This window comes from Rhamphochromis longiceps, linkage group LG1 (genome assembly GCF_057381845.1).
Source record: "Rhamphochromis longiceps isolate RC_006_pf linkage group LG1, R_longiceps_female_GT1.1, whole genome shotgun sequence".
Lineage (NCBI taxonomy): Eukaryota > Metazoa > Chordata > Actinopteri > Cichliformes > Cichlidae > Rhamphochromis > Rhamphochromis longiceps.
The window spans coordinates 18864089-18888335 of NC_140557.1; the positions used below are offsets into that span (position 1 = coordinate 18864089).

The following is a 24247-nucleotide window of genomic DNA, read 5'->3' on the forward strand; positions in this document are numbered from 1 at the left end:
CGGTTGGGCCTGAAACACCTGATCCAGGAGGTAGATGCTCGAATCAACTTGAAAAAAAAATAATTGTAAAGTATCTGCGAGTCCTCCTGAAACCCTGTGTCCCCATACTGGGATGTTACATTTTGGTTTCGTTGCACCTTATGCTTCATTTTACTCAATAAAGTTGTTCTTGAACTTGTTAAACAATTGTGTTGTACTGTAGAAACAGCCAATGACCCATATGAGCGCATTGCTTAAAAAATAAAGAAAAAACAATATTCTCTTCAAAAACAATGGTTAGTCCAACTAATCCCAAATAACTCAGGGGAATTAAAAATGCATCCCAAACCAAAAGCTTGACTCTGGAGGTTAAAGAATGCAATGTATGATGTAAAACAGGAGATAAAGAGGATAAAGATGGAATAAGTCACGTAAAAACGAAATGCCAGGCTGTATGGGTCCTGCACAGACAGAACTACAGGAAAATATTTTACAGCAGCCTCTAATATTAACATAATTTGCTCATAACATAAAGATAAGTATATATGAGATTTTAAAAAAGCTCCATAGCAAATGCTATTAAACTCAAAACCTGTGTGAGTGTGTGTGCGTGTGTGTATAATATAAACACTCTCACGGCTCTCATCTGCTTGTCTCATTCCTCTCGCCGAGTGGGACTGATGAGTGTGAGGGAATCAGAGCGGATATAACTCTCGTTTCCTTGTTGTCAGCAGTTAACAGCTCGATCTGCAGCCCAGTTTTTCACTCTGTGCTCTGCTGTGGAAGTTATATGTGTGTGTGCATGCCCACATGTATGTGACAGTTAAGATTTGCTGCACTTTTTGAGAGTGTGTGCAGTGGCAGCGATGGTGTACATGGAGGGGTGTGCTTTAAAGATAGTGAGTTTAATTAAAGATGAAAGAGTTGATGATTAATTGATGAAAGGTAGACTGTTCCATTGCGCTGAAGTACGGGGGGGTGTTGACCCTCTTCTCATATAGAAAGCAACTGAAAATTGCCAGTATGTAAATACCAGTGATGTGTAATCACATCTTTTGGAGCCTTCTTCCTCATGTTATTCCAGTTTTGGTGAACTATTCCACACATAATCTATAGAAAATATCTGGAAGATCACTTTTGTGGTGGAGACTATGTTCCAGTTAACTAACATCACCAATCATTTCTTATATTTTGCTGCATTATACCAGGTTTTTGCTATAATCCTTTCTGTCATCGTTGTATTTTTACTCAGTTGTATATAGTATTTGTATTTGTATTCTATTTTTATCTTATTGTATATTTATTTTATTTTATTCTACTGTATATAGTATTTTATTTTATTCTATTCTGTACAGTTGTGTACTGTATTTATTCTTATTGTATTCTAATTTTTGCCTCATAACTTTTGCACTGTCCACTTCCTGCTGTGACAAAACAAATTTCCCACGTGTGGGACTAATAAAGGTTATCTTATCTTATCTTATCTTATCTGTTTCAGAAAGAGCGAGGCAATCATCCTACTGCTGTTTTGTTGTTCGTATTCTGGCTCGTCTTCCTCTGCTGACTTCATCTCAAAGACTGGTGCCTCTGAGGCTCTCCTCTATAAAAAATGGAGTAGCACAAGCTCTTTTTACATCACACTTTCTGGTACCAGGAGATTAGAAAGTGAAGGTGGAGTGCTCTGGAGAAAACACTCTTGCTCTGGGCATCTGTCCTGCAGCTGTGGCACAGTGGAAACAAGCCCCCTGCTAGCTGATGTGTAACAAAACAGTATTTATGCACTGGTGGGACTTCTTTTGATGCGAGTGAATAACTGGGACAAGAGCTGTCATGTTATATTTATTCATTCTTTCGGTAATATCTTTAGTAAACAGTACAAGCCTCATCAAATAAAACAAGCTCATAATAATAAATGGTGAATGAGTTTGAAATAAATAAACAAATTCAACAGAAGCATTCAACTTGAATTCAACAGGAGGGGAACATATGTCGACAGAAATTAATTTAAAAATAGAAACGCATATCAAAAACGGGACATCAAATGAATAAATACTCAATATATTCCTTTAGTCATTGCTAGCTGTCTCACTATTGAACTGCATGTTTAGAAAAGAAGAAGAAGAAACTCTGATGGTACAAAGACTAAACAGCAGGGCTGCAGTACACTGTGCTTTCAGGAGCGTTTTTGTCTTCACTCTAAGTGGTGTAGCGAGGCTGGGGGTCATACATGCAGCAGGTTACATCAGGAGGTAGGAAGGAGGAGGCAGTGGGGGGAGGAGTCCCAGGCAGAGGAGTCACAGCATGGAGTCCCGGCAGAGGACGATCTCCATCTCAGTGCGGTACAGTTTCCCTCCATCTGATAGAGCCATGATGCTCTTCTTGTAATCCTCCAGTCCGGTTGAGTCCACGTCCTGCCATAAATGACACGGGCACACCGAGTCAGCGGATAAGCATACTCTACACTACAGCAATCTCATCTCTGCTCTATATTTAGCAAGTAGACAAGTAACCTGAACTGATTAATCAATAGGCTGACTATTCATTACCATTTTGTTCTTGTCACAGAGGTCCTTCAGCAGAGCATCGAGCTCCTGCTCATCAATACATCCGTTACCATCCTGGTGGATGAGACAAGAGAGGAGGTCTGAATTATACAGACAAGGAAAAGTTCTCCTAAAAGCAGGGATCGAAGCAGGTGAGGGAACCCGAGGATCAGGTGTAGAGGTGCAGCATAGGGAAAAAAACTGCTTAGAAATAGGTCACATAACAACTTGTTTTGTGAGTTTCTTAGTGTGCACGCTGTGAATAATCCCACTGAATTAAACAAGATATACGCAGATGTTTCATGAGCTATTCGGCTGATTTTCCACAATTTGACGCTGTAAAGCAAAAAATTTGAATTCAGTGAGTGAATCTAATCATGACCTTAAATATAAACTGATGTCTGCTGCCCTTGATGTACATCCAAACATTGACCATGTAAGCCACAGCCTGCTGTAATCTTCCCCAAAATACTGCACTAAATATGCCAAACTGCCTGATATTCTAATGAAACCTTTAAACAACACAAAAAATAGTACACTTCAATTACTTTTGCAAGATTTTTCACAAAAACATAATTAGGACATCCAATGTATTAAATTTTCTTTTTCTTTTCTTTTCTTTTTCTGTGCAGGTGGTGAAGTAAGCTGACGTTTTCCTCAGTCTGCCTTCGGGCATGGCCTCCACTGGGAGCCATCTACACCTGTGTTCAATCACATTATCCTGAATAGTAGCTAGAAGGACAGCAGAACTCCGTCAAATTGTTCGTCTCCCTCATTTGTATGAGGCACTTTGACTCCATGTCTTCCTCTTTTTCCTGGGTCCTGGCTCTGCTGTGCTTACCTGTTATCCAGACTTACCAGTATTGCCAAGGAGTTGCAGCCGTCTCCATCCATCTACACCGGCCAGTACACCCTTCATCAACACTCACAGCGATTCTTTGAGGCTAAGACTGAGACACTAAGACCTCACCTCTTTGTTAATTAGGACAGATGCTTTTTACATCACACTATTAATTTGTTTTTTAAGTAATTCATTCTGTACTAAAGCAGAACAAAAGACTGAAATTCCCAAGATGATAGCAGAACTAAAACTATCCACTTTCTACCACTGATCTGGGCCCGGGTCACAGGAGCAGCAGCCTAAGCAGGGATGCCCAGACCCTTTTATCGCTGGTCACAGCCTCCAGCTCTTCCAGGGCAACACAGATACGCTCCTGAGCCAGCTGAGAGGCATAATCTCCCCAGCGTGTCCCATGTCTGACCCAGTGTGTTTGTTTAGAAAGTATTTCACAGATACTCTGTATGATAATCAAATCAAAATGATTTTATTAATCCCTGCAGTGACATGTGGATCTTTGACTAGTGTTTCTATCCCCAAATCCATGACATTATATAGACTGCCAAGACATTTGGCCGTGATGATGATCCAGAATTATTTGATCCTCAGTTTTCCACCAATCCCCATGAGGGTGACATTTATAGTAGAGAGCAAAACAAAATCATCAAGCACTTGACAATGTAAGATATTCAGAGTTATCCGTAAGGGTGTTAGCATTCTGATCTGAGCAACTAGCTCCAGTACAGCTTTACAAAGCTGCTAGCACAGCTGCACACATCTGTTTAGGTACCACACACCATGCATAATACACAGGAAGGGAATATAAACTATGACGGAAGAAGCTGAGGGACATGCTGTTTTCACCTGATCGTAGAAAGTGAAGATGGAGTCAAACTCCTTGACCGTGAGTCTGATACCCTGTGTGTAAGAGAAAAACAGAGAGGAGTGAAATTTGTTAGAAACTGATGGGTATTTCTAGAGAGCGGTAAAAGCCCCACCAGATCCAGAACCGATATTAATCCATGTAGATTATGATAACTGGGACTAGAGTTCAGTTAATCCTCAGCAGACAGACTAATCCTCTGTCCGAAAGAAATTGCAGATCTGCCCTCACAAGTCAGCTGTACATATCATGACATGGTACACATGGGATGTATATGTGGAATGGAAGGTGAAACCTATACACACAGAGGTCATGTTTCTTTTTTTTAATAATAATCTTCTACAGTGCTGTTTACAAGTATTTCACCTCTTCCTGATGTCTTTTTTTTTTGCATATTTGTCACACTTACATGATCCAGATAATCAAAAAACTAAACACTAGACAAAAATAACCTGAGTAAATACTAAAGGGAAAAATCTATCCAATCTGCTGTGTGAGAAAGTGTTCCCCCGTTTGTAAAATAATGAGTTAACTGTGATTAACCACATTTTTTTGGAAAGCTGGGTTCAGTTTCACTCACCACACCTGAGCCAGACCTGTATAGTCAAGACGTGACTTAAATAGACCCTGAAGCAGGCTAGAAGAGCCCAAGAAGAGCTGAGAAACAAAGCCTGGAAAGGGTTATAAAGCCATTTCTAAGGCTTTGAGACTCTACTGAACCACAATGAGGGCCGTTATCAACAAATGGAGAAAACCTGGAACAGTGGTGAATGTTCCCAGGAGTGACAAGGAGTTAAAGGTTCACACAGACACCTGCTAATAAGTGCTACGTAACAGACTTCTTCAGCTTTTCAAGCAGGTCAGAGTCTCGGCTTTAACTGGGTCACTGTAACACGTTGATTTTTTTCCTTTTTCAGCCCTTCTGTTGTAGATTTGCTGCTGTGTTTGGGATCATTGTCCTCTTGCATAACTCACTTTGGGCCAAGCTTTAGCTGTCAGACAGATGGCTTCACATCCGACTCTAGATCACTTTGGTATATAGATGTGTTCATAGTCTACTCATTGACTCCAAGGTGCCTAGGTCCTGTGGCAGCAAAACAAACCAAAATCATCAATCCTCAACCACCACTGCACTGACAGGTGGTATGAGGTGTTTGTGCTGACATGCAAGTGTCCAAAAGACATTGTTCTGGAAGTCTAGTGGTTCGTTCAGATGTAACGTTGAAGACATAAAATGTGCTGCCATTTTTTTCTTTTTTTTTTAGAGAGAAGAAGCTTTTTGCTGGAAACCCTGCCAAACAGGCCACACTTGTTCTTTTTTCTCTGTCACAAACTTTAACACTTAGCGTGCTAACTGAAGTCTGTAGAGTCTGTGATGTGGGTTTTGGGTTTTTATGTGAGTTTGTGGAGATGTATTAACACACATCTGAGTGCTACAGATGTGCTACAGACCAGTGAACTGCCAAAACCTCTGTTTTTTTTGGGTTTTTTTGTATAGCGTTGCTGACACTTCCCGATGATCAATTAATCAAGCAGATTTGATTAGCAGCACCTAGCTGCTAAGCCTCTTCCTGTGAAACCTTTCTTTCTTACGTGACTGTACCTGACCAACGTTGTTGTCCTGCCAGACAGGTCTTATCTGCCTGGCTGGACTGCCTCAGTGGTTTACAAAATCCCAGCTCAATCAGGCATTCACAGAGAAAGATGTTCATCCTAGAAATCCCATCTCAATACTCCAAGAAACATGGAGCCCATCTGGCTGCAGGAGGGGAACTTAGACTATCATATATTTAGCTATCATATATAATTTTGTTCTGAATCTCTGGAGAGCTCTTCAGCTTCTGACTTATTCACATCAACAAGAACTGACGGGATCTGAAGGAACAGGCTTTTGTCGCTTATAAGCATAATCTTACCTGGAACTTCAGCAGGAAATTTTCCTGGACCGGCAAGAGCCTGTGGTGAAACACAGACATATGAATGATGTCCTTAAAGAAAAGTTTTAAAAATGTTCCTAACATACAAATAACACAAAGACGACACTCACCTGGCCATCTCAGAGAGGCCCAGCTTCCCATCGCCATTAAGATCAAACATATTTAGCTACACAGAAAGAAAATTAACAGGGAATTTATTGAAGTAATGTATCACATATTAACTACTCAAGGGAGCTTAAATGTGGCAGTTAAGTGTTTAGCCCACAGCAATACAGGGTTATTCTGTGCTAATGGGCTGCAATGTTTGCAATCTTTGCCTCGTGGCACTCACAATCGTCTGCGTGTATTCATTAAGCTTCTTGTCTTCATAGTTTCTGTTCGCCTTCTTCAGCAGGTCTGACAGGAAACCCTGAAGTGAGAACAAAATAACCACCTCAGCCACTGATTAGATGAGCAAGCTGAGTATTTGTTTTCAAGTTGAGGTTTTGTTTTTCACATGACAGAATTTTTAATGGAGTGCGTCATGTCCATGTGCAGTTTCAGAGTAGTTCAATCAGTAGCACCGATTCTTCCAACAGCGTAACATACAGAAATGAATCATCTCAACCAAGGACAGATTAGTTTAGTGTATTCGCTGCACAGCCAGTCACACTCCACATATTATCTACTTACTGCTGCCTTTTGGTTGTGAAAGGAAAATGACATGTGTAACTAGTCAAAGCATTTTCTAAATATGTCTTAAATACTGGCGTGTCTATGTAAATTGCCCCTACGTGTGATATTAATTAGTTATTATCACATGTAGGGGCAATACAGCAGCCATAGTGATCAATTTGAATTTACTGCACAGATCACTGCCCCATGCAGCAATCAGCTGTATAGTAGCACACATAGAGACTACTGAAGTCATCTTTTGCTGTTTCATTTATAATTAGAAGTGTTGTGTAGGCCTGAATCAGGAGGAAAAGACCTAAAGTTTGAATTAATGCTTTTATGTGGATGCAGCAAAGCGTGTCTGCACGCAGAGATGGAGCCACTCAATCTGTTTAGGATTACATACATGGATAGTCCATGACGAAGACTACATAGGGTCACACACTGGGTCACATTTACCTAGAGTCTGAAGAAAATGGTTTGCAGAGAAGATTTCTAAAATGCATGAACAAAACCAACAAAACGGTCCATCTGCATAATGATACTACATTTATTTTTGCTTTATTTGTGATTTACCTTCAGCTCATTCGATTCAATGTATCCACTGCGGTCAGTGTCATACTTCCGCCAGGCCTGTCGGACAAGAATAATGTTTTCAGAAAACACCATATCATCTTTAACCACTTTGACAGTAAAATAATAAAACTAAATCTTTACACACTCATAAAAACTCAAGTAAAACCAAACACTGTGTAAATGTTGACTCTGTGAAAGACCTCATCAAAGATGGATACCTAAAAGTCCTCCAGCGCTCTCTGCGTTTCCCCTGCACAAAGCTGTGCTCCATTCATAATGTATGGCTATCTGAGAATAGCTTTAACACACAGAACAGCCTGAACATCGCACCACTAAAAACCTTCTAAAGTAGCGCACATCAAGTGTGTGTTTGTACAGTTTATTTACAATTTAAGCTCACCAGATGTTTTCTCTCAAACAGGAAATCTCTGCTTTATTAAGCACAAGGTGTTAAAATATCTCTGGAAAAACTCCTTCAATGTAATTAATCCATTATAGGTGATATAAAGATGCTTTTCAGGCTCAGAGTCATCAGATAACTATTTACTCTATTTACTAATTGCTTCTAATTTTAGGTTATTTCAACTATTCATCAAAATGGCCAAAGAGAATTTATGCACATCAGTGATGTCATTCTGCTGCCAGGCGTGAGTGTGACCTAGATCTCAAACACAGCAGTTTTTAGGACAATATCGACTATTTTATGAGTATCCAGGGTTCTAATTAACAATTCACACCTAGTGGATTGTCTCTGTACGAAACAGGTGTCCTAACTTGGGAGGAAAATTAAAGGAAATGTGAGTCAGCTGAACGGGCGTCCCACAGGACGGGCTGTAATGGCACACGGACTTGAGGCGATTGTGAGCAAATTTCACAGCTCACTAAGATTTATTAGTCACTGAGCAACTTTCCCTCCAAAATATGGGACTTCAAAAGAAGCACAGAAGGAAGGAGGCTAATTCTTTACATTCAGCTGAATGGCTTTGGATAAGAATATGAGCTTGGCTGACCAAATTTGTAGGGTTATGTAAGAGTGCTCGCTGCATATCAACAGTTAAAGCCTGGGACACAGATGTGTATATATGCCAACTTACTGCCATGAATTCAGAACTGGATCCAACAAACTCTCTGAAACAGATCAGGAAGTTTTCTTCTGTGGGCAGAATCTGAGCCAACTGCAGAGTGATACATGAAGAAATGGGAAGATTATTAACCAACATCACATATTTTATGTTATTGGTTTGTAGTTACAGAGTGGGAAGCATTTGAAATGTAGGCTTCATATAAACAATTGCCGTTCACAGTGAAGACAAACAGGGAACAGAAGAGGATGAATGAGGCTGGATAAAAAGTTTGTAAGAAAATAAATTGTTCTCACCTCTGACATCTCAATTCTCCCATCAGAATTCTTGTCAAAGCTGGCCATGAACTCTTTCATCTTTTCTTTGAATGTGGCGTGTGAGGGATCCTGCAAACACATCGAATTACACTTATCAAGATATATGAAATATATGAAAGGTTACTCTTATAGAGTAAGGTTTAGTAATGGGCATTACTCTTGAAAACAGAACAAAACACCACAATCTGAAAATAGACAGCTCTCTTCCTCCAGCTCTCAACCTCTTTATTCTAAGCCCCGCACATCATGGGCTAAAAATAAATACATGATTTTGGGGCTTTCAGTGGAATACTTTTAGGTTTACAAGCTCTGCCTTTGCAGAGGGTAGAAGAAGCATAAAAAGTGGCCATATGTCTCTTGATCTGCACAAAATGATCCCTATGAGTGCCACTCACTCCAATCTGAGACATTATCAGATGATGATGATAATGATGAATAAAATGGTGGTAAAAAAATATAATGCAACATTTTTATAAATAAGCCATTAGATAAATGCTGGAGAGAATCATTTATCTTGGGATTTATTGCATGAACAAAGATTTTAATTCAATTATAATTGAATGCACTCTTAATGGTGGTGTTTATTTCTGAGGTGGCAGCAGCACATTAGAGCTCTGAAACCTTAAACTGGATACATTTCAACTTTAAAATGTTACCATACCTCAGTCTTGTACTGAAGGAAATGTGAGAATCACTTTAGTTTGTTTCGTTTTTAGTATCAATGTGAAAGTAATTTTAGTGACTGAACGGGTATTCTTGTTGTGTATTTTGTGTTCGAATAGCTGAAATTCTAACAGAGTAAAATACACTTTGTAGCACATCAGCATCAAGCATAACAACATTTATACATTTTCTGTATCACCAAATTAATACATGCACGTTCTCGTGATAAAGTGACGCAGATTTTGCACATATAAAGGCTACAGGAGCTCATCTGATTACAGGGGTTTTCTCTGTATTATTGTAGTGTTTTTAGCTTGCAATATAAAGCACCTTGTGATATTTTTTTATTGTGCAATTTACTTCTAATATTTTTTTATTTGAGGATTTTTCTTTTTTTTAACCAAGATTTATATTTTACAATCAAGGTTTATGTTTTTTATTGTATATTTTATTTTATAGTTCATATTTATTTTTAATTTAGTGACTGTTCTATATAATATAACAGCCTGTACAGCACTTTGATCAACTGATATGATACAGGGATAAATTTTGACTTCACTTCACTTGAAGCTGAGCGATAGGCAAGTTGTCCATTTATATTAACTGATTAGGGCAAAACGGTTGTGCAGTGGTCAGCGCTGTTGCCTCACAACAAGAAGCTTCAGGTTTCCTGGGTTCAAATTCAGGCTCTTTCTATGTGGAGTTTGCCTCCATTTCTCTCCAAAGACATGCACCTTAGGTTAATTGGTGATTCTATATTGACTGTAGGTGTGTATAGGAGCGTAAATGGCTGTCTGTCTCTTGATGATCGACTGGCGACCTTTCCAAGGTGTACTTTGCCTCTTGCCCTATGACGGCTGGGACAGATTTTTCAACACCCCCACAACCCTGAATTGGACAAGTGGAAGAAAATAAACTGATGGATGTACAAAGAGTAAACACACTCACCATCCCTGCTCCTCGTCTTGCATTCTCCAGCTCGCTGAAGAAGTTTTCTAACTCCTTCCCTTCGATGTAACCATTTCCTGCGGCGCATCAGAGGAACAAAATTAGTTTGGCACAAATGATGTTATGAGGCTTTTAAGTCGCCTCAAGTTTTGTTGACTGTTCAAAAGTTTAATTAAAGACTCAGATGTGGATGAGTGATTAAAGGTCACCAGGGGTTCTTTAAATTTGGCAACAGCCGCCAAACATTGAGCTCTAGTTCGGTCTCAAGTCCTCTTACCCCAGTAAGCAGTTCACAGGAGTGTATATGGAGCCTGTACATGCCCACAGCTTCACCAAAATCACTCTCTAAATATATTTGGCTGGTCCATCCATCAAATCAGCACAAAAATCTGAATAAAACTCTGGATGACCACTGGACAAGATATGAGTGAATCCTGGAGGACGTCCACACTGGGAAATAAGATGACCAGCTGCTATATCATCTCTACAGAAGTAAAACTTACTCTGATGAACTGGAGAGGTATGTTACACAAAAACAAGGTCATGCTAAGCTGACATTTAGCTGTGTGGCGATTCAGTGTCATGCTGAAATAAATAAAAGAACAGTCAAGCGCTGCCAGAGTGTAAGCAGCATAATGAGCGCTTCGTTTTCTTGCCTAAGAGGGTGAAAGTGTTCGGTCAGATTGATGCTTATTGGGGCATCCTGTCCCTCTGTCTGGGTTTGTGCTTCTTATGACGATCACATGACCCGAGATAATTTAACACAATAATTTACTTCACTGGTTTGCCTGCAAGTTCCACTAACAGGGTAACATAAATTACACTCCCCAGTCTCTTTTTAATCATAAGAATGAGTCCCATCTGTGTACTATACCAAGGGGGGAGGGGTTGCTTTTTATGTTGCAAAAATAGACATCGATGTAAAGGTTATTTCAAATAAAACAGAGTAAAATGCAGAGATGCACTCTGCTCCTGTCTTAATCTCTTATTCTCTCATCTCCCTTCCTTTTTGATCGTTTTCTCCCTCCCTTCGTCCCTCCCTCCCTTCGTCCCTCCCTCCCTTCCTCTCATCTCGGTGCCCAGCATTATTTGGACACTTTATCTGATAGGTGCTCCATGTCTCCATCTGGGCTATGGGTGAGCCGATGTTTCGACATAAACATGTCAGTTTTTCAGAGAAAGATTACAAAGCTTTGGGTGCAAAAAACCCCAAAAGATACAACATGCAAAAACTACACAGCCTCGGTTCAGCAGATAGTGATGTTCAGTTGAGATTCCCTTTATTTTTTACTGTTTCTAAGAGGCTGGGATTTAAATGGTAAAATGGCTGGACGACCATAATCTCTATCAAAGTGCAAATTAATGATAGAGAGCTTTTAAATTGCAGAATTTAAGCTATAAAAATCATCTGGTCATCAAGATGTCAGGAGAAAGGGTCAACAGTCTAACCATTAATTTTTGCATCACACTATTACTTGTATAGATAAATAACTGAACGAGTGAACGAACAAGCAAAGATAAAATGTCCAAAAAACAAAAAATATCTTTGGTATTAAAATAAAATGTATTAAAATAAGGAGGAATCCTTATTTTAATACATTTTATTAAATGATATGGTACAGAGTTGTCTCATAGTGAAAAGAGTCGATTTGAGCGTTTGTATGTGGATGTTGTGCGTTCTCTATGTGCGTGTGTGGGTGCTTGTTTCTTCCCACTATCTTTCAGAACTGGTTAATTTAAATTAATCGTGGCAGTTTTTCTCTCTGTGCTGGCCTTGTGGTGGAGTGGTGCTCAAGCCAGGGTGTCCACTGCCTTTAACCTTTTGCCAGATGTGATAGCCTCCCAGCAAAGAAAGTGAATGGGTGGATGCTAAGGAGGTTGGAAAAGAGCGCATAATCTGTGGTGATATTTCTATCATATGTCTGCGCCCCGCGCCTACATAAGCAACACCTCTCAGCTCATCGGCGCCCGCTGCCAGAGTTTATGTTGCAGTCCGAATCTCAGCTGTCACATGGAGCGCACCACTGCACACTGAGCAGATGCAGTCCTTTCTCTCCCCAAACAAAAACACAGCTCAACTGCTGATTGCTCAGTGACACCTCGGAAACAATTCAGCTGATGCACGATGACTAAAAATGACAAAAGAGGGTCATGTGGGAAACAGATTTCTCAGAGAGGGCACCTCAGTGTTTCACCCCTAGGTGTGAACACAAACCCACATGAGGCTCCACATGCTGCAGTATCAGCTGTATGAGTTGTTTTTGTTTGTATGACAAAGAGGAATATATGATTCATTCTTTGTGTTTAATTCCCTGCAAAGCAAAGTCTTCTGTCAGATACACTTTATATCAAAGATGGATAAAGTCACCGGGTCTGAAAAGTGAAACCCGGCTGTTGTTTTTTTAATGACCAACAGGGGGCAGCTCCTCTGGTTTAAAAAAATGAGTTCATCCATCCATCCATCCATCCATTTGCTTCCGCTTATCCTTTTCAGGGTCGCGGGGGGCGCTGGAGCCTATCCCAGCTGTCATAGGGCGAGAGGCAGGGTACACCCTGGACAGGTCGCCAGTCTGTCGCAGGGCTAACACACAGGGACAAACAACCATTTGCACTCACAAAATGAGTTCAATTTAATAAAAATCTATAAGAAAATAATCATACTTGACAGTGATTTATGAACTTAATAAACATTTTCCCCGTGAGTTTGTGGTACCAATCATGAGTTTAAAATCTTCTTTAATGCAAAGCAATGTTCATTTTGCATTAATATGGTCCCATTTAGAGTAGAATTTATAATACAGCAGGATATACTTTAGGATGTGACTACCTCATGATTGAGCATCCAGTGCAATGTCCTCAGTTTATCACTTTTCACCTATGACATATGCTTTCAGAAAATCTAACTGGTTAACTTGAGGTCTCCAAACAAGAATCTACAAACCAGTGGTTAGTGTCACTGTGACTGCATCCGTCTGGTAAATACAATCCTTGCTGCACTACAGAAAGGAATTTGTTGATGCCCTTTCAGTCAACAAAAGCGCACTGCCTACATATCATCCAAAACAGACTGTCGAGGTTGTGATTAACTCATTTCTCTCACTTTTGCAATTTAGTCCATCTTGGAGTGGGGAATTAATTACTTCTCACCTTTACTGAGCTGCTCCTAACCCTCTCCTTCTACAGGCACAGTTAAGCCACAAAAATAACTTAGATTAGGAACAAATTGGGGTTAAAATGAGCTAAAGTGTTGAAAGGGAGCAGGATTTACAGTGAGGCTTATTGTGAAAGCTCTGTGGGCCACTGCAGTACTGTCAGGCTGTGCTGTTCGATGAAAACAAACTGCAAATTTATCGGACAACTAAAGGTCATGACTTTTTCTCAATGGCTTCAGAGGGTAATCTTTCAACTGAAGTTGCAAAATGAAAATATGTATAGCTGGATCGGCTCATCGTGAAACAAAGTGGGGCGATGAAAGCACTCTTCTGCAGTTCAGCTGCCCCACAGTTAAACAAATATCTATTTGTATATCAGATATAATATCACTAATTGTAAATATGCATCAACTAAACTTAGACTAAACTTAGGAATTTTATTTACTTTTATTCCTTGAACCTGATATAACAGCTTTTGTAGTTTTGATCCATTTATAGACTAAAATAAGATTTGTTTTCATTTCAAATCTTAGAAATTAAAATAAAAAACTGAAAATTTCATTCCACCTTGAGCACTTAATGTTACTTTAAAGATATTTTATAATGAAGTCTACCTCAAAATTAATTACACTGATCATTGCTTTCCTCTGTGATGCAAGTTATGCTATATTCATATTCATTTTAGTGCAAACTGTCCAGTTTCGGAGATGCTGGCTGTAGAGATGTCTGCCTTCTCCTGCCTTGTAATTTTCAAAGTTTGAAAATGCATTTCAAAATCTGGTCTTTTTCTTGAAATCATGACCCAGATACTCAAAAAAATCTATTGTGCTTGCACTGAGAATTTTCTTTCTACTATCCACATCCCCAAAACAAAACAAAGAAAGCGTATAGCTGCAGTCCTCTAAAGATCAGGACTGTTCCTGTAGAAACATCTGTCACAGAAATACATTCAAGTAATTGTTTTCTGTATGGGTTTATCATTGTGGCCCACTTTACAATGTTGCTTCACTGCATTGACGGTTGTGAGCAGTTGCAGTTTTTCTAAGGTACCTCCAGGGGGCGTCAATCAGGTTGAAGTCTTGACTTTGACTGGACCATCGCTGCACGTTGATTCTTTACTTTTGCAGCCATTCTCTTGCAGATTTGTTGCTGTGCTTGGGATCATAGTTCTGTTGCATGACCCAATTTTGGCCAAGCTTTAGCTGCTGGACAGATGGCCTCACATTTGATTCTAGAATACTTTGGTATACAGAGCAGTTCATGGTTAACTCAACGACTTTAAGGTGCTCAGATCTTGTGGCTGCAAAAACAAGTCCAAATCACCACCCCTCCACCATGATGCTTAACGGCTGATGTAGGAGCCATTTTTTATGTTGGTACCTTATGTATGCCGCTAGAGGTCACCTTTTGTGTTTTACAACATGGTGTGTCTATGGGAATGTATTTAAGGTAGACACACGTAATTAGTAGGGGTGCAACGATATTCGTATCGATATTGAACCGTTCGATACAGTGCTTTCGGTTCGGTACGCATATGTATCGAACAATACAACATTTGTAATTTATTTTATCAATTTTCCTTCTGACGATGCTGTCTGTGTTGAGCGCTCAGTGAATCTGTGTTCGACTACTCCGCCTAGGCTGCACTGTCGAGCGCAGATCCACTGAGCGCTCCACACAGACAGCATAGTCAGGAGGAAGAGCACAGGGCAAGCTAGCGAGACAGAAGTTAAGCTCTCAGCAACATGGACCTCCCCCACTCTCATTCAGATCTGGCGTTGGAATTATTTTGGTTTTCATGTGACGTATGACCCTGAAGGTAAGCGAGTCATGGACTAAAGTAAAACAGTATGTTGGATGTGCCATGCAATGCTCAATTACATTGGTGTGAACTAGTGTGTTAGCGCAGTTAGCTCGTTAACGTGTTGGCCGTCTAGCCCCATGCACGGAGCGATCGGCGGTAGCTCGTTAACGGAGATTTGCCGTGTTGTGGCGTTAAGGTCATTTCAACGAGATTAACCTGAAAGCACTAGTGGGAACACAACGAATATGACTGCACATTTACGCCGACATCATCCTAGTGCAAAGACAAAAACAACAAGCATGCTACTAACTTTAGCCGAGTCATTTAGACAGCTGTTAGCACATGATTCTCCTTATGCTGCTGAGAATATAGCCCAGAAGAAGCGGATAGTATAGCTTTTATTTTGGAAAGAGCCATTTCTCTGTAATAAACTCTCTTTTCCAAAGATGAGTGATTCCTCAATCAGATACAGGGCTTGCAATATCGCTAGCCCGACGTCCCGGAGCTAGCGATTTTTTCAGTCGGGCTACCAAAATCTATCTCTTCCCTGCCCGTCGGGCTATTGTAGGAAAAATATATGTCAATGCTTTTGCATTCTTTCAGAAATGTAGCTGGGTAATTATGTCATTGGCATCGGTGAGCCACTGTCAATATGTGACATATTGAAGTCGCGTTTGAATTTGCGCTTGTTTTTTTGCTTTCACTTTGCAATCGTGCGAACTGTGTATAGAGAGCGACAGCACTGATCTGTGAGTGATGATAATTTGTGCACCAATTCCTCTGACATCGTCTTATTAATCGTTAGCTTACTATGCAAACATGACAAGTGAAATCTCCCGCAGCAAGCTTAAACATGTGAGAGGTTGATTGCGCAGAGAATCGCTGAGCTTATGTGAGTGCGTGTGTAAAAGCAGCAGGAGAAGTTATGACAAATCAGACTATAAGGCAAAAAGAAAGTGCAGCTTTATGGTTTCATGGACAAAATAATTTCTGTGGCTGCAATATGACGAGCTAAATAACCAGGGCTGCACATAAGTGGTCCGCAGGTGCGCATTCGCTGTCAAAATAAAAAACATGCACAAGGGTTAGGGTTAAATTTAAAAACTGTACTTTTGAGTTAAAATATATATTTATAATTTTAATAAATGACAAATTAAAAAGGCATGAACATTTTTTTTGTATCGAAAAAATATCGAACCGTGACACCAAAGTATCGAACCGAACCGAACCGTGAATTTTGTGTATCGTTGCACCCCTAGTAATTAGCGGCAGGTGTGTTGTTGTTCGGAAGGAGCAAACAGTTTGTGACTGCTGTGCTGTCATGATATGGTGTTGGATAAAGAGAACTGTTGACATCAAATACAACAGAGGGAAGTGGAATAAAGATTCAAAATGAACAAGGTAAGTACGGCTGGAGTTATTGGACTGTAACAAGTTTAACAAGCTCATTCATATCAGTGGCATCGTGTCACCCCCGCCAACGAACACCTCAGTGGCTTCAGCTGGTCTGAGGTGTTCTTGCTGATGTGCTGTGTTTGGTTTTCTCCAAACACAGTGCTGTGCATTATGGCCAAACATTTCCGCTTCAATTGACATTGTTCCAGAAGTTGTGTGGGTTGTTCACATGCAACTTTGCAGACCTAAGCTGTGCTGCAACGTTCTTTTTAGAGAGAAGAGAGTTTGTCCAGCCAACCCATTCGAAAAAGTCATACTTGTTTGGCTTTTTAGTTTAACTTTTAACATGCTAACTGGGGCCACTAAAGTCTGGGCCTTTTGCAGTTTCTCTGAGCATTGGACATCTAGCCTTGTCTACCCCTGTGAACATTGCGGTATTGTGCTAACACATGTGAATGTTTCAGACCAGCAGACATCCTCATATAAGCATTTAATCAAGGTCACCTGATCAGCAGCACCTAGCTGCATATTCATATTCCTATGAAAGCAGGTAGGGTGTAACTAGTTTTTTACATGACTGTAGCTAACATTGCAGCTCACACATGAGCCCCTCATGGAGGCATGGGAAGATGGTCACTTTCTCCTGGAGAGTGATTGGGTTGCTTAGTAGAAAATAGGCCTGAAACCTCTCTCAACAGTTCAAGGTAGGTTTTTATTTGCTTGTTTGCTTGTTTTGGTGCTTTAAATGCCACACAGAAAGTTCCACTTGTTCTCCAATGCAACAGCTCACACTAAAACAATATACATGGATAAATACAGACCAGAGTAAAAATACCTATATCTTATTAAATGAAATTAACACTTGCATTAATGAAGGCCCTTATATAAGTGGCTGTTTGTCAGTGAGCATGCATTCTGGCACATTTACATGGCCATCTTTTAACATCGACCCTAACCTGAACCTGTTTATATCCTTAACCCTAAAAGCAAGTGGAGGGCTGTGATAGACAGGATCATCCAACATGTCCTCAATCCAGTGGTCTAAAACTCAAACTGATCCTCATAACAAGTACACACACACACACACACACACACACCATCCACTCTCCACTTCACTGTAAGCTCCACCCAACAAAATCCAGAGAGAGAAAAACACACTCCTTCACTCTTGCATCCTCTCATCTCTTACCTTTTCACGCTCCCTCCATCCCCCACCCTGCTACCCCTTTCCCCCTCCCTCCTCTGCATCCACATCGCTCTCTCCCCTATCTCCCCTTCACTCTCTCTTTTCTATCTTTCAGCCCTTCGTCTCACTGCTTCTGATCTGTTTTTTCCCTTCGCCCTCTTTGTCAGCATCCTCTTCGTAACACAACTTTACAATCCACTGCAGACCCCCTGACACATTTCTATAGTAAATAAAGTCACAACGTAAATGACCAACAGTGATTTAATCTGGTGGATTTTACTAAGTAAAACAGGAAAACTGTTTACTCATATCACAAATGTATCCTATATATAGTAACCTATTAGTTCAATTTTCTTACTGCAGTTTGTGACATTACTGCACTGATTCTGCAGATTTTTTACTACATTTTACAGTCGCTGAATTCTTTTTTTTAACGCACAAAAGGTTTTCAACTCTAGCTGGACACAAAATTCTCTTATATGCACTAATTTCAACCCCATCTTTTACATAATTACTGTTTAGTAATAAACACAAATTGATCCGATGGCTAGTTCCACAGTCATTAGACAGGCGGACACTTGAGCGCACTGACCGTCTACGTCAAAATGCTTCCAGATGTCGATGAACTGCGCTGCGGTCAGCTCAGCCAGGTGCAGTTGGGGCGGCTGCTGCGGTTGAGTTGCCATCTTTGCTGTTTCTCCCAGCTTTAAGTCGTCCACAGTAGTTGGAGGTAAACTTTTCCCGGTGTAGAGTTCCTCGGGTCTGTGGGATGCGCCTCCTCAGCCGGGGCTTTTAAACCACCCGCGATGCCCGCGCTTCTGCTGTGCGCCACACGGGGGCGTCTCGACCGCGTGGAGAGCAACAGCAGAAGACCAATTACAAGAGGAGAGAGAGAGTGTGTGTGTGTGTGTGTGTGTGTGTGTGTGTGTGTGGGGGGGGGGGGGTCCTCTGGGCTTTGTATATGAGTCACCATTAACTGCCGTCCAGGCTGCTGGTTTCATAGAAGGATCATTATACATCAGCCAATCCTGCTGCTCCCGCAAGGGGAAAATTACATCAAACAATTTATTCTAAAGCAGGGCGCCCTGCTGGCTCCAGTGGGTCTACTCACATCTATGTCATGCCTGTCTCTGCCAGTCCTGCATCTCCCTGAAATGTGAATGATCAGATAAAGTGTTAAATTAATGTCCAACCACACCTGAGGAGGAGGAGGAAGAACTCATAAAAATGAAAGGCTGAGGGCCATCCTTTCTCACAAATCCCTACTCCACTGCTTTTTCTTTTGAGATGACCCATCTGTCTTTCCTTCCATCACCTCCTCCCCTCTCAACCTCCCACACCCTTTAGCATCAATCTTCCCGACCTGTGCAGGTGAGAGGGGAACTCAGTCTCCCCAGCCAATCAAACACGTGTTTGCGTTGCATGCCACTCATACTTTTCGTGGTTTGCAGATTATGGATAATGATGCAATCTGGTTAGCGGTGTATTAAACATATCATATGAAATTTAGATTAGCTAAAGTGGCTCAGTGTTGATATCTAAAATGGAAAATGAAATCAGGATGAGGGGATGGTGCAGACAGCCAGGTGTTTAAGAGGCTTTTCAGTTCACTTTGATTACATTTTGTGAAAGGCAACAACAAACTAGCATCTTTGGTTTTATGTAGAATTATTCAGGATCAAGAGCACAAACCCTGCACAAGTTTACACATAAAGACAACTGATTATTTAACGAATTTATAACCCAGCATGAAGTCAAAATGTAGCTTCAATATACAGTCATGTGAAGAAAACTTTAACTTAGTGTAGTATTTCACAGGACTGCAGGGAGTCCTGTGAAATACTAAGGAAACCACATGATTCAATAATTTGTTGAGTCACCTTTAGCAGCAAAAACGTTAAGTAATAATTTTCTGTATGACATTATTAGTCTCTAACATCATATTGAAGGAATTTCATATAGCCTTTCTTTGAAATGTTACTTCATTTCTTTGAGCTTTTCATTTATTTGTTTAATCACAGCTCTCATGAAGTCCCACCACAGCATTTCAATCAGGCTTGTGCTTTTATAGAGGTGATCGCACTTGCTGATGATCAAGTGCATTTGTTTGCAGCACCTGGCTGCTACTGCCCTCTTGCTTCCTGTGGAATCATTAAGGGTGGACTTTAACAGGATTATGTAAAAACTTTTTTTTCCCCCACATGAATGTACATGAATGAATAGCCACTGAATTTTAATAAGATGAGATTGTTTGGTGACTGCAGGTTGACGCTGTCGGTTGATGGTGTTTGTAGAGGATAATTATTACCTTTATTGCTCTCCCTGCATCTGTGCTGCTCTGATTGGTGAAACTGTTTTTCTCAGTTGTTCACCTCTCTTTTTTTCCCCAAGGAAAGAAAGTGCATCCAAAGATTCAGATTATAAATCTTACCCATTCTGGCTTGGGTGAAAGAGGCCTTGTGCTTTCATGTGTTTCTAACAAACAAAGTTTTTCTGTGATGTTGTAAAATAGCCTCTAAGGATGAGCCTCTATTCATTTTGTTAAGAAGGCTGACATTAATCCAAAAGAAGGAGGGAATCAAAAGTGTGAGCGTGATCCAACACAAAATGCAACTCTTTCAGTAAGTACAGCAAAGGTTTTTCTTTTATTTGTTAATTTAATTTGGGGGTAAGCTGTGTGGGGTTTATGCGATAAGACAGCGGAGAGCGAAAGATACGGCAGCTGCAGCGTATTATATTAAACATTGGCGTCGTCCAAATAACATGATGCAGCTGTACGAATGCTCTCCTTGTCTAAATGTAGCCCCTGGCTCATCGCTGCTTATCCACACTAGTGCTGATTAGCATGAGCAAGAAACACTGATGAAGCAGAGTCCAGTGTGCTTAGAGACAAATTATCCAGTCACCCATCCTTTTTTGTAAAACTCTAACTTAGGGTTGCTGGGAGCTGGAGCCTATCCCAGCTGACTTGAAGGGAGAGGCGGGGTGCGGGCAGGGTTGTGGGCTGGATAATTCATGACGACATTGATCAAATGTGAAGCGCAGTTTGCTGCTTCTTTTGCTGCAGGCTCGGTGAATTTTGGTTGGAGAGAGGCAAAACCTGGGGCCCGTTCTTCGTACGTCGCTTACTACATCCAAGATCAAATGACACATCCAAGATCAAATCATCGCGCTAACTCTGAGCTCGCTATTCCGGTTCCCCGAACACACCTGTTGTTGACGATTAGTACAGCTGGATGAAGTAATGTGAGATCACTGGGTGGCCCAACAGGGGCTACGCATCGATAGTAGAAACATTGATCGGCAACCCTTTAATTGGTCGGCGAAAATGTCGAAGGAGCGCGCTCGGTATTCTTCGGCAGCAGAGCAAGAACTCTTGAGTGAGGGATTTTAGGAGTTTCAGAGTCTAATCAGAACGCAAGGGAACACTGCAAAGGCTGCAAAAGCAAGGAGAGAGGGCTGGCAGAAAGTTGCTGACAAATTAAACTTGTAAGTAATTTAATAATAACAATAATAATGGAGTGGATCTATATAGCGCTCTTCAAGGCACCCAAAGCGTTTTACAATGCCACTATTCAGTCACTCTCACATTCACACACTGGTGGAGGCAGCTACGGTTGTAGCCACAGCTGCCCTGGGGCAGACTGACAGAAGCCAGGCTGCCATATTGCGCCATCGGCCCCTCTGGCCAACACCAGTAGGCGGTAGGGTAGATTTATCATATCACACCATATTATCCAATATTATATTACATTATATTATATTACATTATGTTATATTATATCCCCTTTCACATTAGAGCCACAACAGGACCCACTAGAACATGGGAACAAGTAAAAGGGAAATATAAGAATATCCTACAGAATGGTAATATTGATCACTTATATTGCTTTTCGTCTCTTGGACAGAGACCCTGAAATAATCTGTTTGTTTATAACAGCAACCAAGAAAAAGGGCAGCGCAAAAAAAGACAGGTGGTGGTCCTGCACCCCCTCGTCAACAAGTTGGTTAAGTGAATAATACCCTCACGGGAAAATCGATATCTCTCTATGAGCACACTGTCGCGCTGAGCTAAAGGATCCTGTCTATCCCGCAATATACGCTGGATTCTGAGGACTCTCCTTATCAATCTTGCACCTTCCGCAATGGGTGGCTCGCGTATACGGACAGGACATGGCTGCGACAGGCTTCCCAAATCCACCTTCGCTTTTATAGCCGTGGTCTCTCATCTTGATTACACGAAGTAATTTACAATTACTACTCTGAAATCTGAATTACATCTGTAATAATCACATACATGTAATAGAATGTTAATAGTACATTTCCCTTTTTTAGGAAATTACCTGTATGTATCTGTGTGAAATCAATAAAAGGATCAAGTGCTGCATTATCTTCAGTTACATTGATGTTATTTATTTATGGTACAACAGTGGTAAAATATCGCTGTTGCTTTCGTATACATGAAGCGGAAATACCTGAGTGGCCGCGATCTAATCCTGTTTACATAAAGTAAACCTGCTCCCGAGCAGGTTTACGCTTACGGCTCTGTTGCTATGACAGCAAGTCCCGGATGGGCTTCGAAGAACCGAACGATCCAGGATCACGCGAAATCGTCAACAGTCAAATCCGGCTAACTTACTTAGCGAGGTACGAAGAACGGGCCCCTGCAGCTCAGAATCAGCGCAAAAAGACGTAAACACAGCGCGGACCCGAAGAATCGCTAAGCTCCGACAGCGTGTCCGTGTTCAGGCCGTCGGGTGAGAAAGCCGAGAAAGACGAAGCTGATTCTGATGTGTTGGGTCCGCTCCGTGTTTGGGTCTTTGTGTGGAATCCGTTAATGAATTGATATCGCTTTATTCAAGCTACTCACCTCTCTCTTCCACCTGCACTTTCAACTGGACCACGGCCAATCAGAGAGGTCCCGCCCCTGACTATCTCTGATTGGTTTAGTCCACGATAGGGGCATAATGTGTGTCTGTTGTTGACCACACGGAGAGTTACAGAGATTTTTTTTTTGTTACCGGAACAGTTGGTCGCACCTGTGCGACCAAATATTTATTTTTAGTCGCACCACTGAAAAATTTGGTCGCATTTGCGACCAAATTGGTCGCGCTCTAGAGCCCTGTATATATATATATACATATATATCGTTAGCTTCATAGCATAAGTGCCTAAGTCATTGACTTAGTCAAATGACTTAGGCAATTATGCTATGAAGCTAACGATATATATATATATATATATATATATATATATATATATATATATATATGTATGTATGTATGTATGTATGTATGTATATATGTATGTATGTATATATATATATATGTGTATATGTATATGTGTATGTATATGTGTATATATGTATATGTATGTGTATATATATGTATGTGTATATGTATGTGTATATGTGTATATATGTATATATATATGTATGTATGCACAAAAATATCTGTAAGGACTATTTATACACAGTGAAATTATGGTAAATGGACTGATTTTTATATAGTGCTTTTCTACTCTCCTGGAGTACTCAAAGCGCTGTATCCAACATGCCACATTCACCCAATCACACCCATTCTCCCAAGCACTGACTCTAAACTGAGTGCTTTTCTAACAACATTCACACATGCAGACTGGAGGAGCCAGGGATCGAACCCACCAACCTGCTCTACCTCCTGAGCTACAGCCACCTCAATAGTCGTGACAGGACTATTAATATAAAGAGAAAAAACCTGACAAGCCTATTTATATACACAAAAACAATTTGATATGACTATTTATATGCAGTGGACTAATTGGGAACAAGAAACAGGGGATAGCTGGCATAAAATACAGAACTAGTACAGACAGGTATACAAACCCTTTAGTCAAGTCAAGTCATCTTTATTTATATAGCACATTTAAAAGACATCAAGTGTCGGCCAAAGTGCTGAACAGAGGGATAATATAATAAAAGAATTAAAATAGAAATAAAACATTTTAAAAAAAGAATTGTAAGACATGTAAGAGTATATAGCATATAATGTACATGCAAATATGCACATACATATACAAAACTGTACATATTCACACACAAGCACACATATGTGAACATAACGTACAGTGGGGCAAAAAAGTATTTAGTCAGCCACCGATTGTGCAAGTTCCCCCACCTAAAATGATGACAGAGGTCAGTAATTTGCACCAGAGGTACACTTCAACTGTGAGAGACAGAATGTGAAAAAAAAAATCCATGAATCCACATGGTAGGATTTGTAAAGAATTTATTCGTAAATCAGGGTGGAAAA

The 24247-nt window shown here is 40.6% G+C and overlaps 1 protein-coding gene and 1 long non-coding RNA gene across 2 annotated transcripts in view; one reads left to right on the plus strand and one right to left on the minus strand.

Moving 5' to 3' along the window:
* The window catches only part of LOC146678583 (uncharacterized), a 76235-nt gene extending 53709 nt beyond the window's left edge, over positions 1-22526 (plus strand). Inside the window, exon 4 of the long non-coding RNA XR_014910355.1 lies at positions 22487-22526. This is a non-coding gene — a long non-coding RNA (uncharacterized LOC146678583). The remainder of the gene's footprint in view (positions 1-22486) is intronic.
* Positions 1787-18742, minus strand: LOC146678588 (calretinin-like). The gene is made up of 11 exons (XM_085411114.1): positions 18550-18742; positions 10421-10497; positions 8789-8878; positions 8505-8585; positions 7411-7467; positions 6512-6589; positions 6291-6346; positions 6160-6199; positions 4225-4278; positions 2526-2597; positions 1787-2390 (listed from the first exon to the last, which is right to left on the minus strand). Exons 1-11 carry the CDS (start codon positions 18641-18643, stop codon positions 2274-2276), a joined length of 816 nt encoding a protein of 271 aa, XP_085267240.1. The 5' UTR covers positions 18644-18742; the 3' UTR covers positions 1787-2273.
* Positions 22527-24247: the final 1721 nt, after the last annotated feature.

What these genes read in the sequence shown, in the direction of transcription:
- LOC146678588 (XM_085411114.1), bottom strand. Translation starts at nt 18,643, where the DNA reads ATGGCAACTCAACCGCAGCAGCCGCCCCAACTGCACCTGGCTGAGCTG. An exon ending in ATGAATACACGCAGACGATT is followed by an intron (nt 6,347 to 6,511) that starts GTGAGTGCCACG and finishes CTTTCTGTGTAG; the next exon opens with CTAAATATGTTTGATCTTAA. An exon ending in GGCCTCTCTGAGATGGCCAG is followed by an intron (nt 6,200 to 6,290) that starts GTGAGTGTCGTC and finishes GTTTCACCACAG; the next exon opens with GCTCTTGCCGGTCCAGGAAA.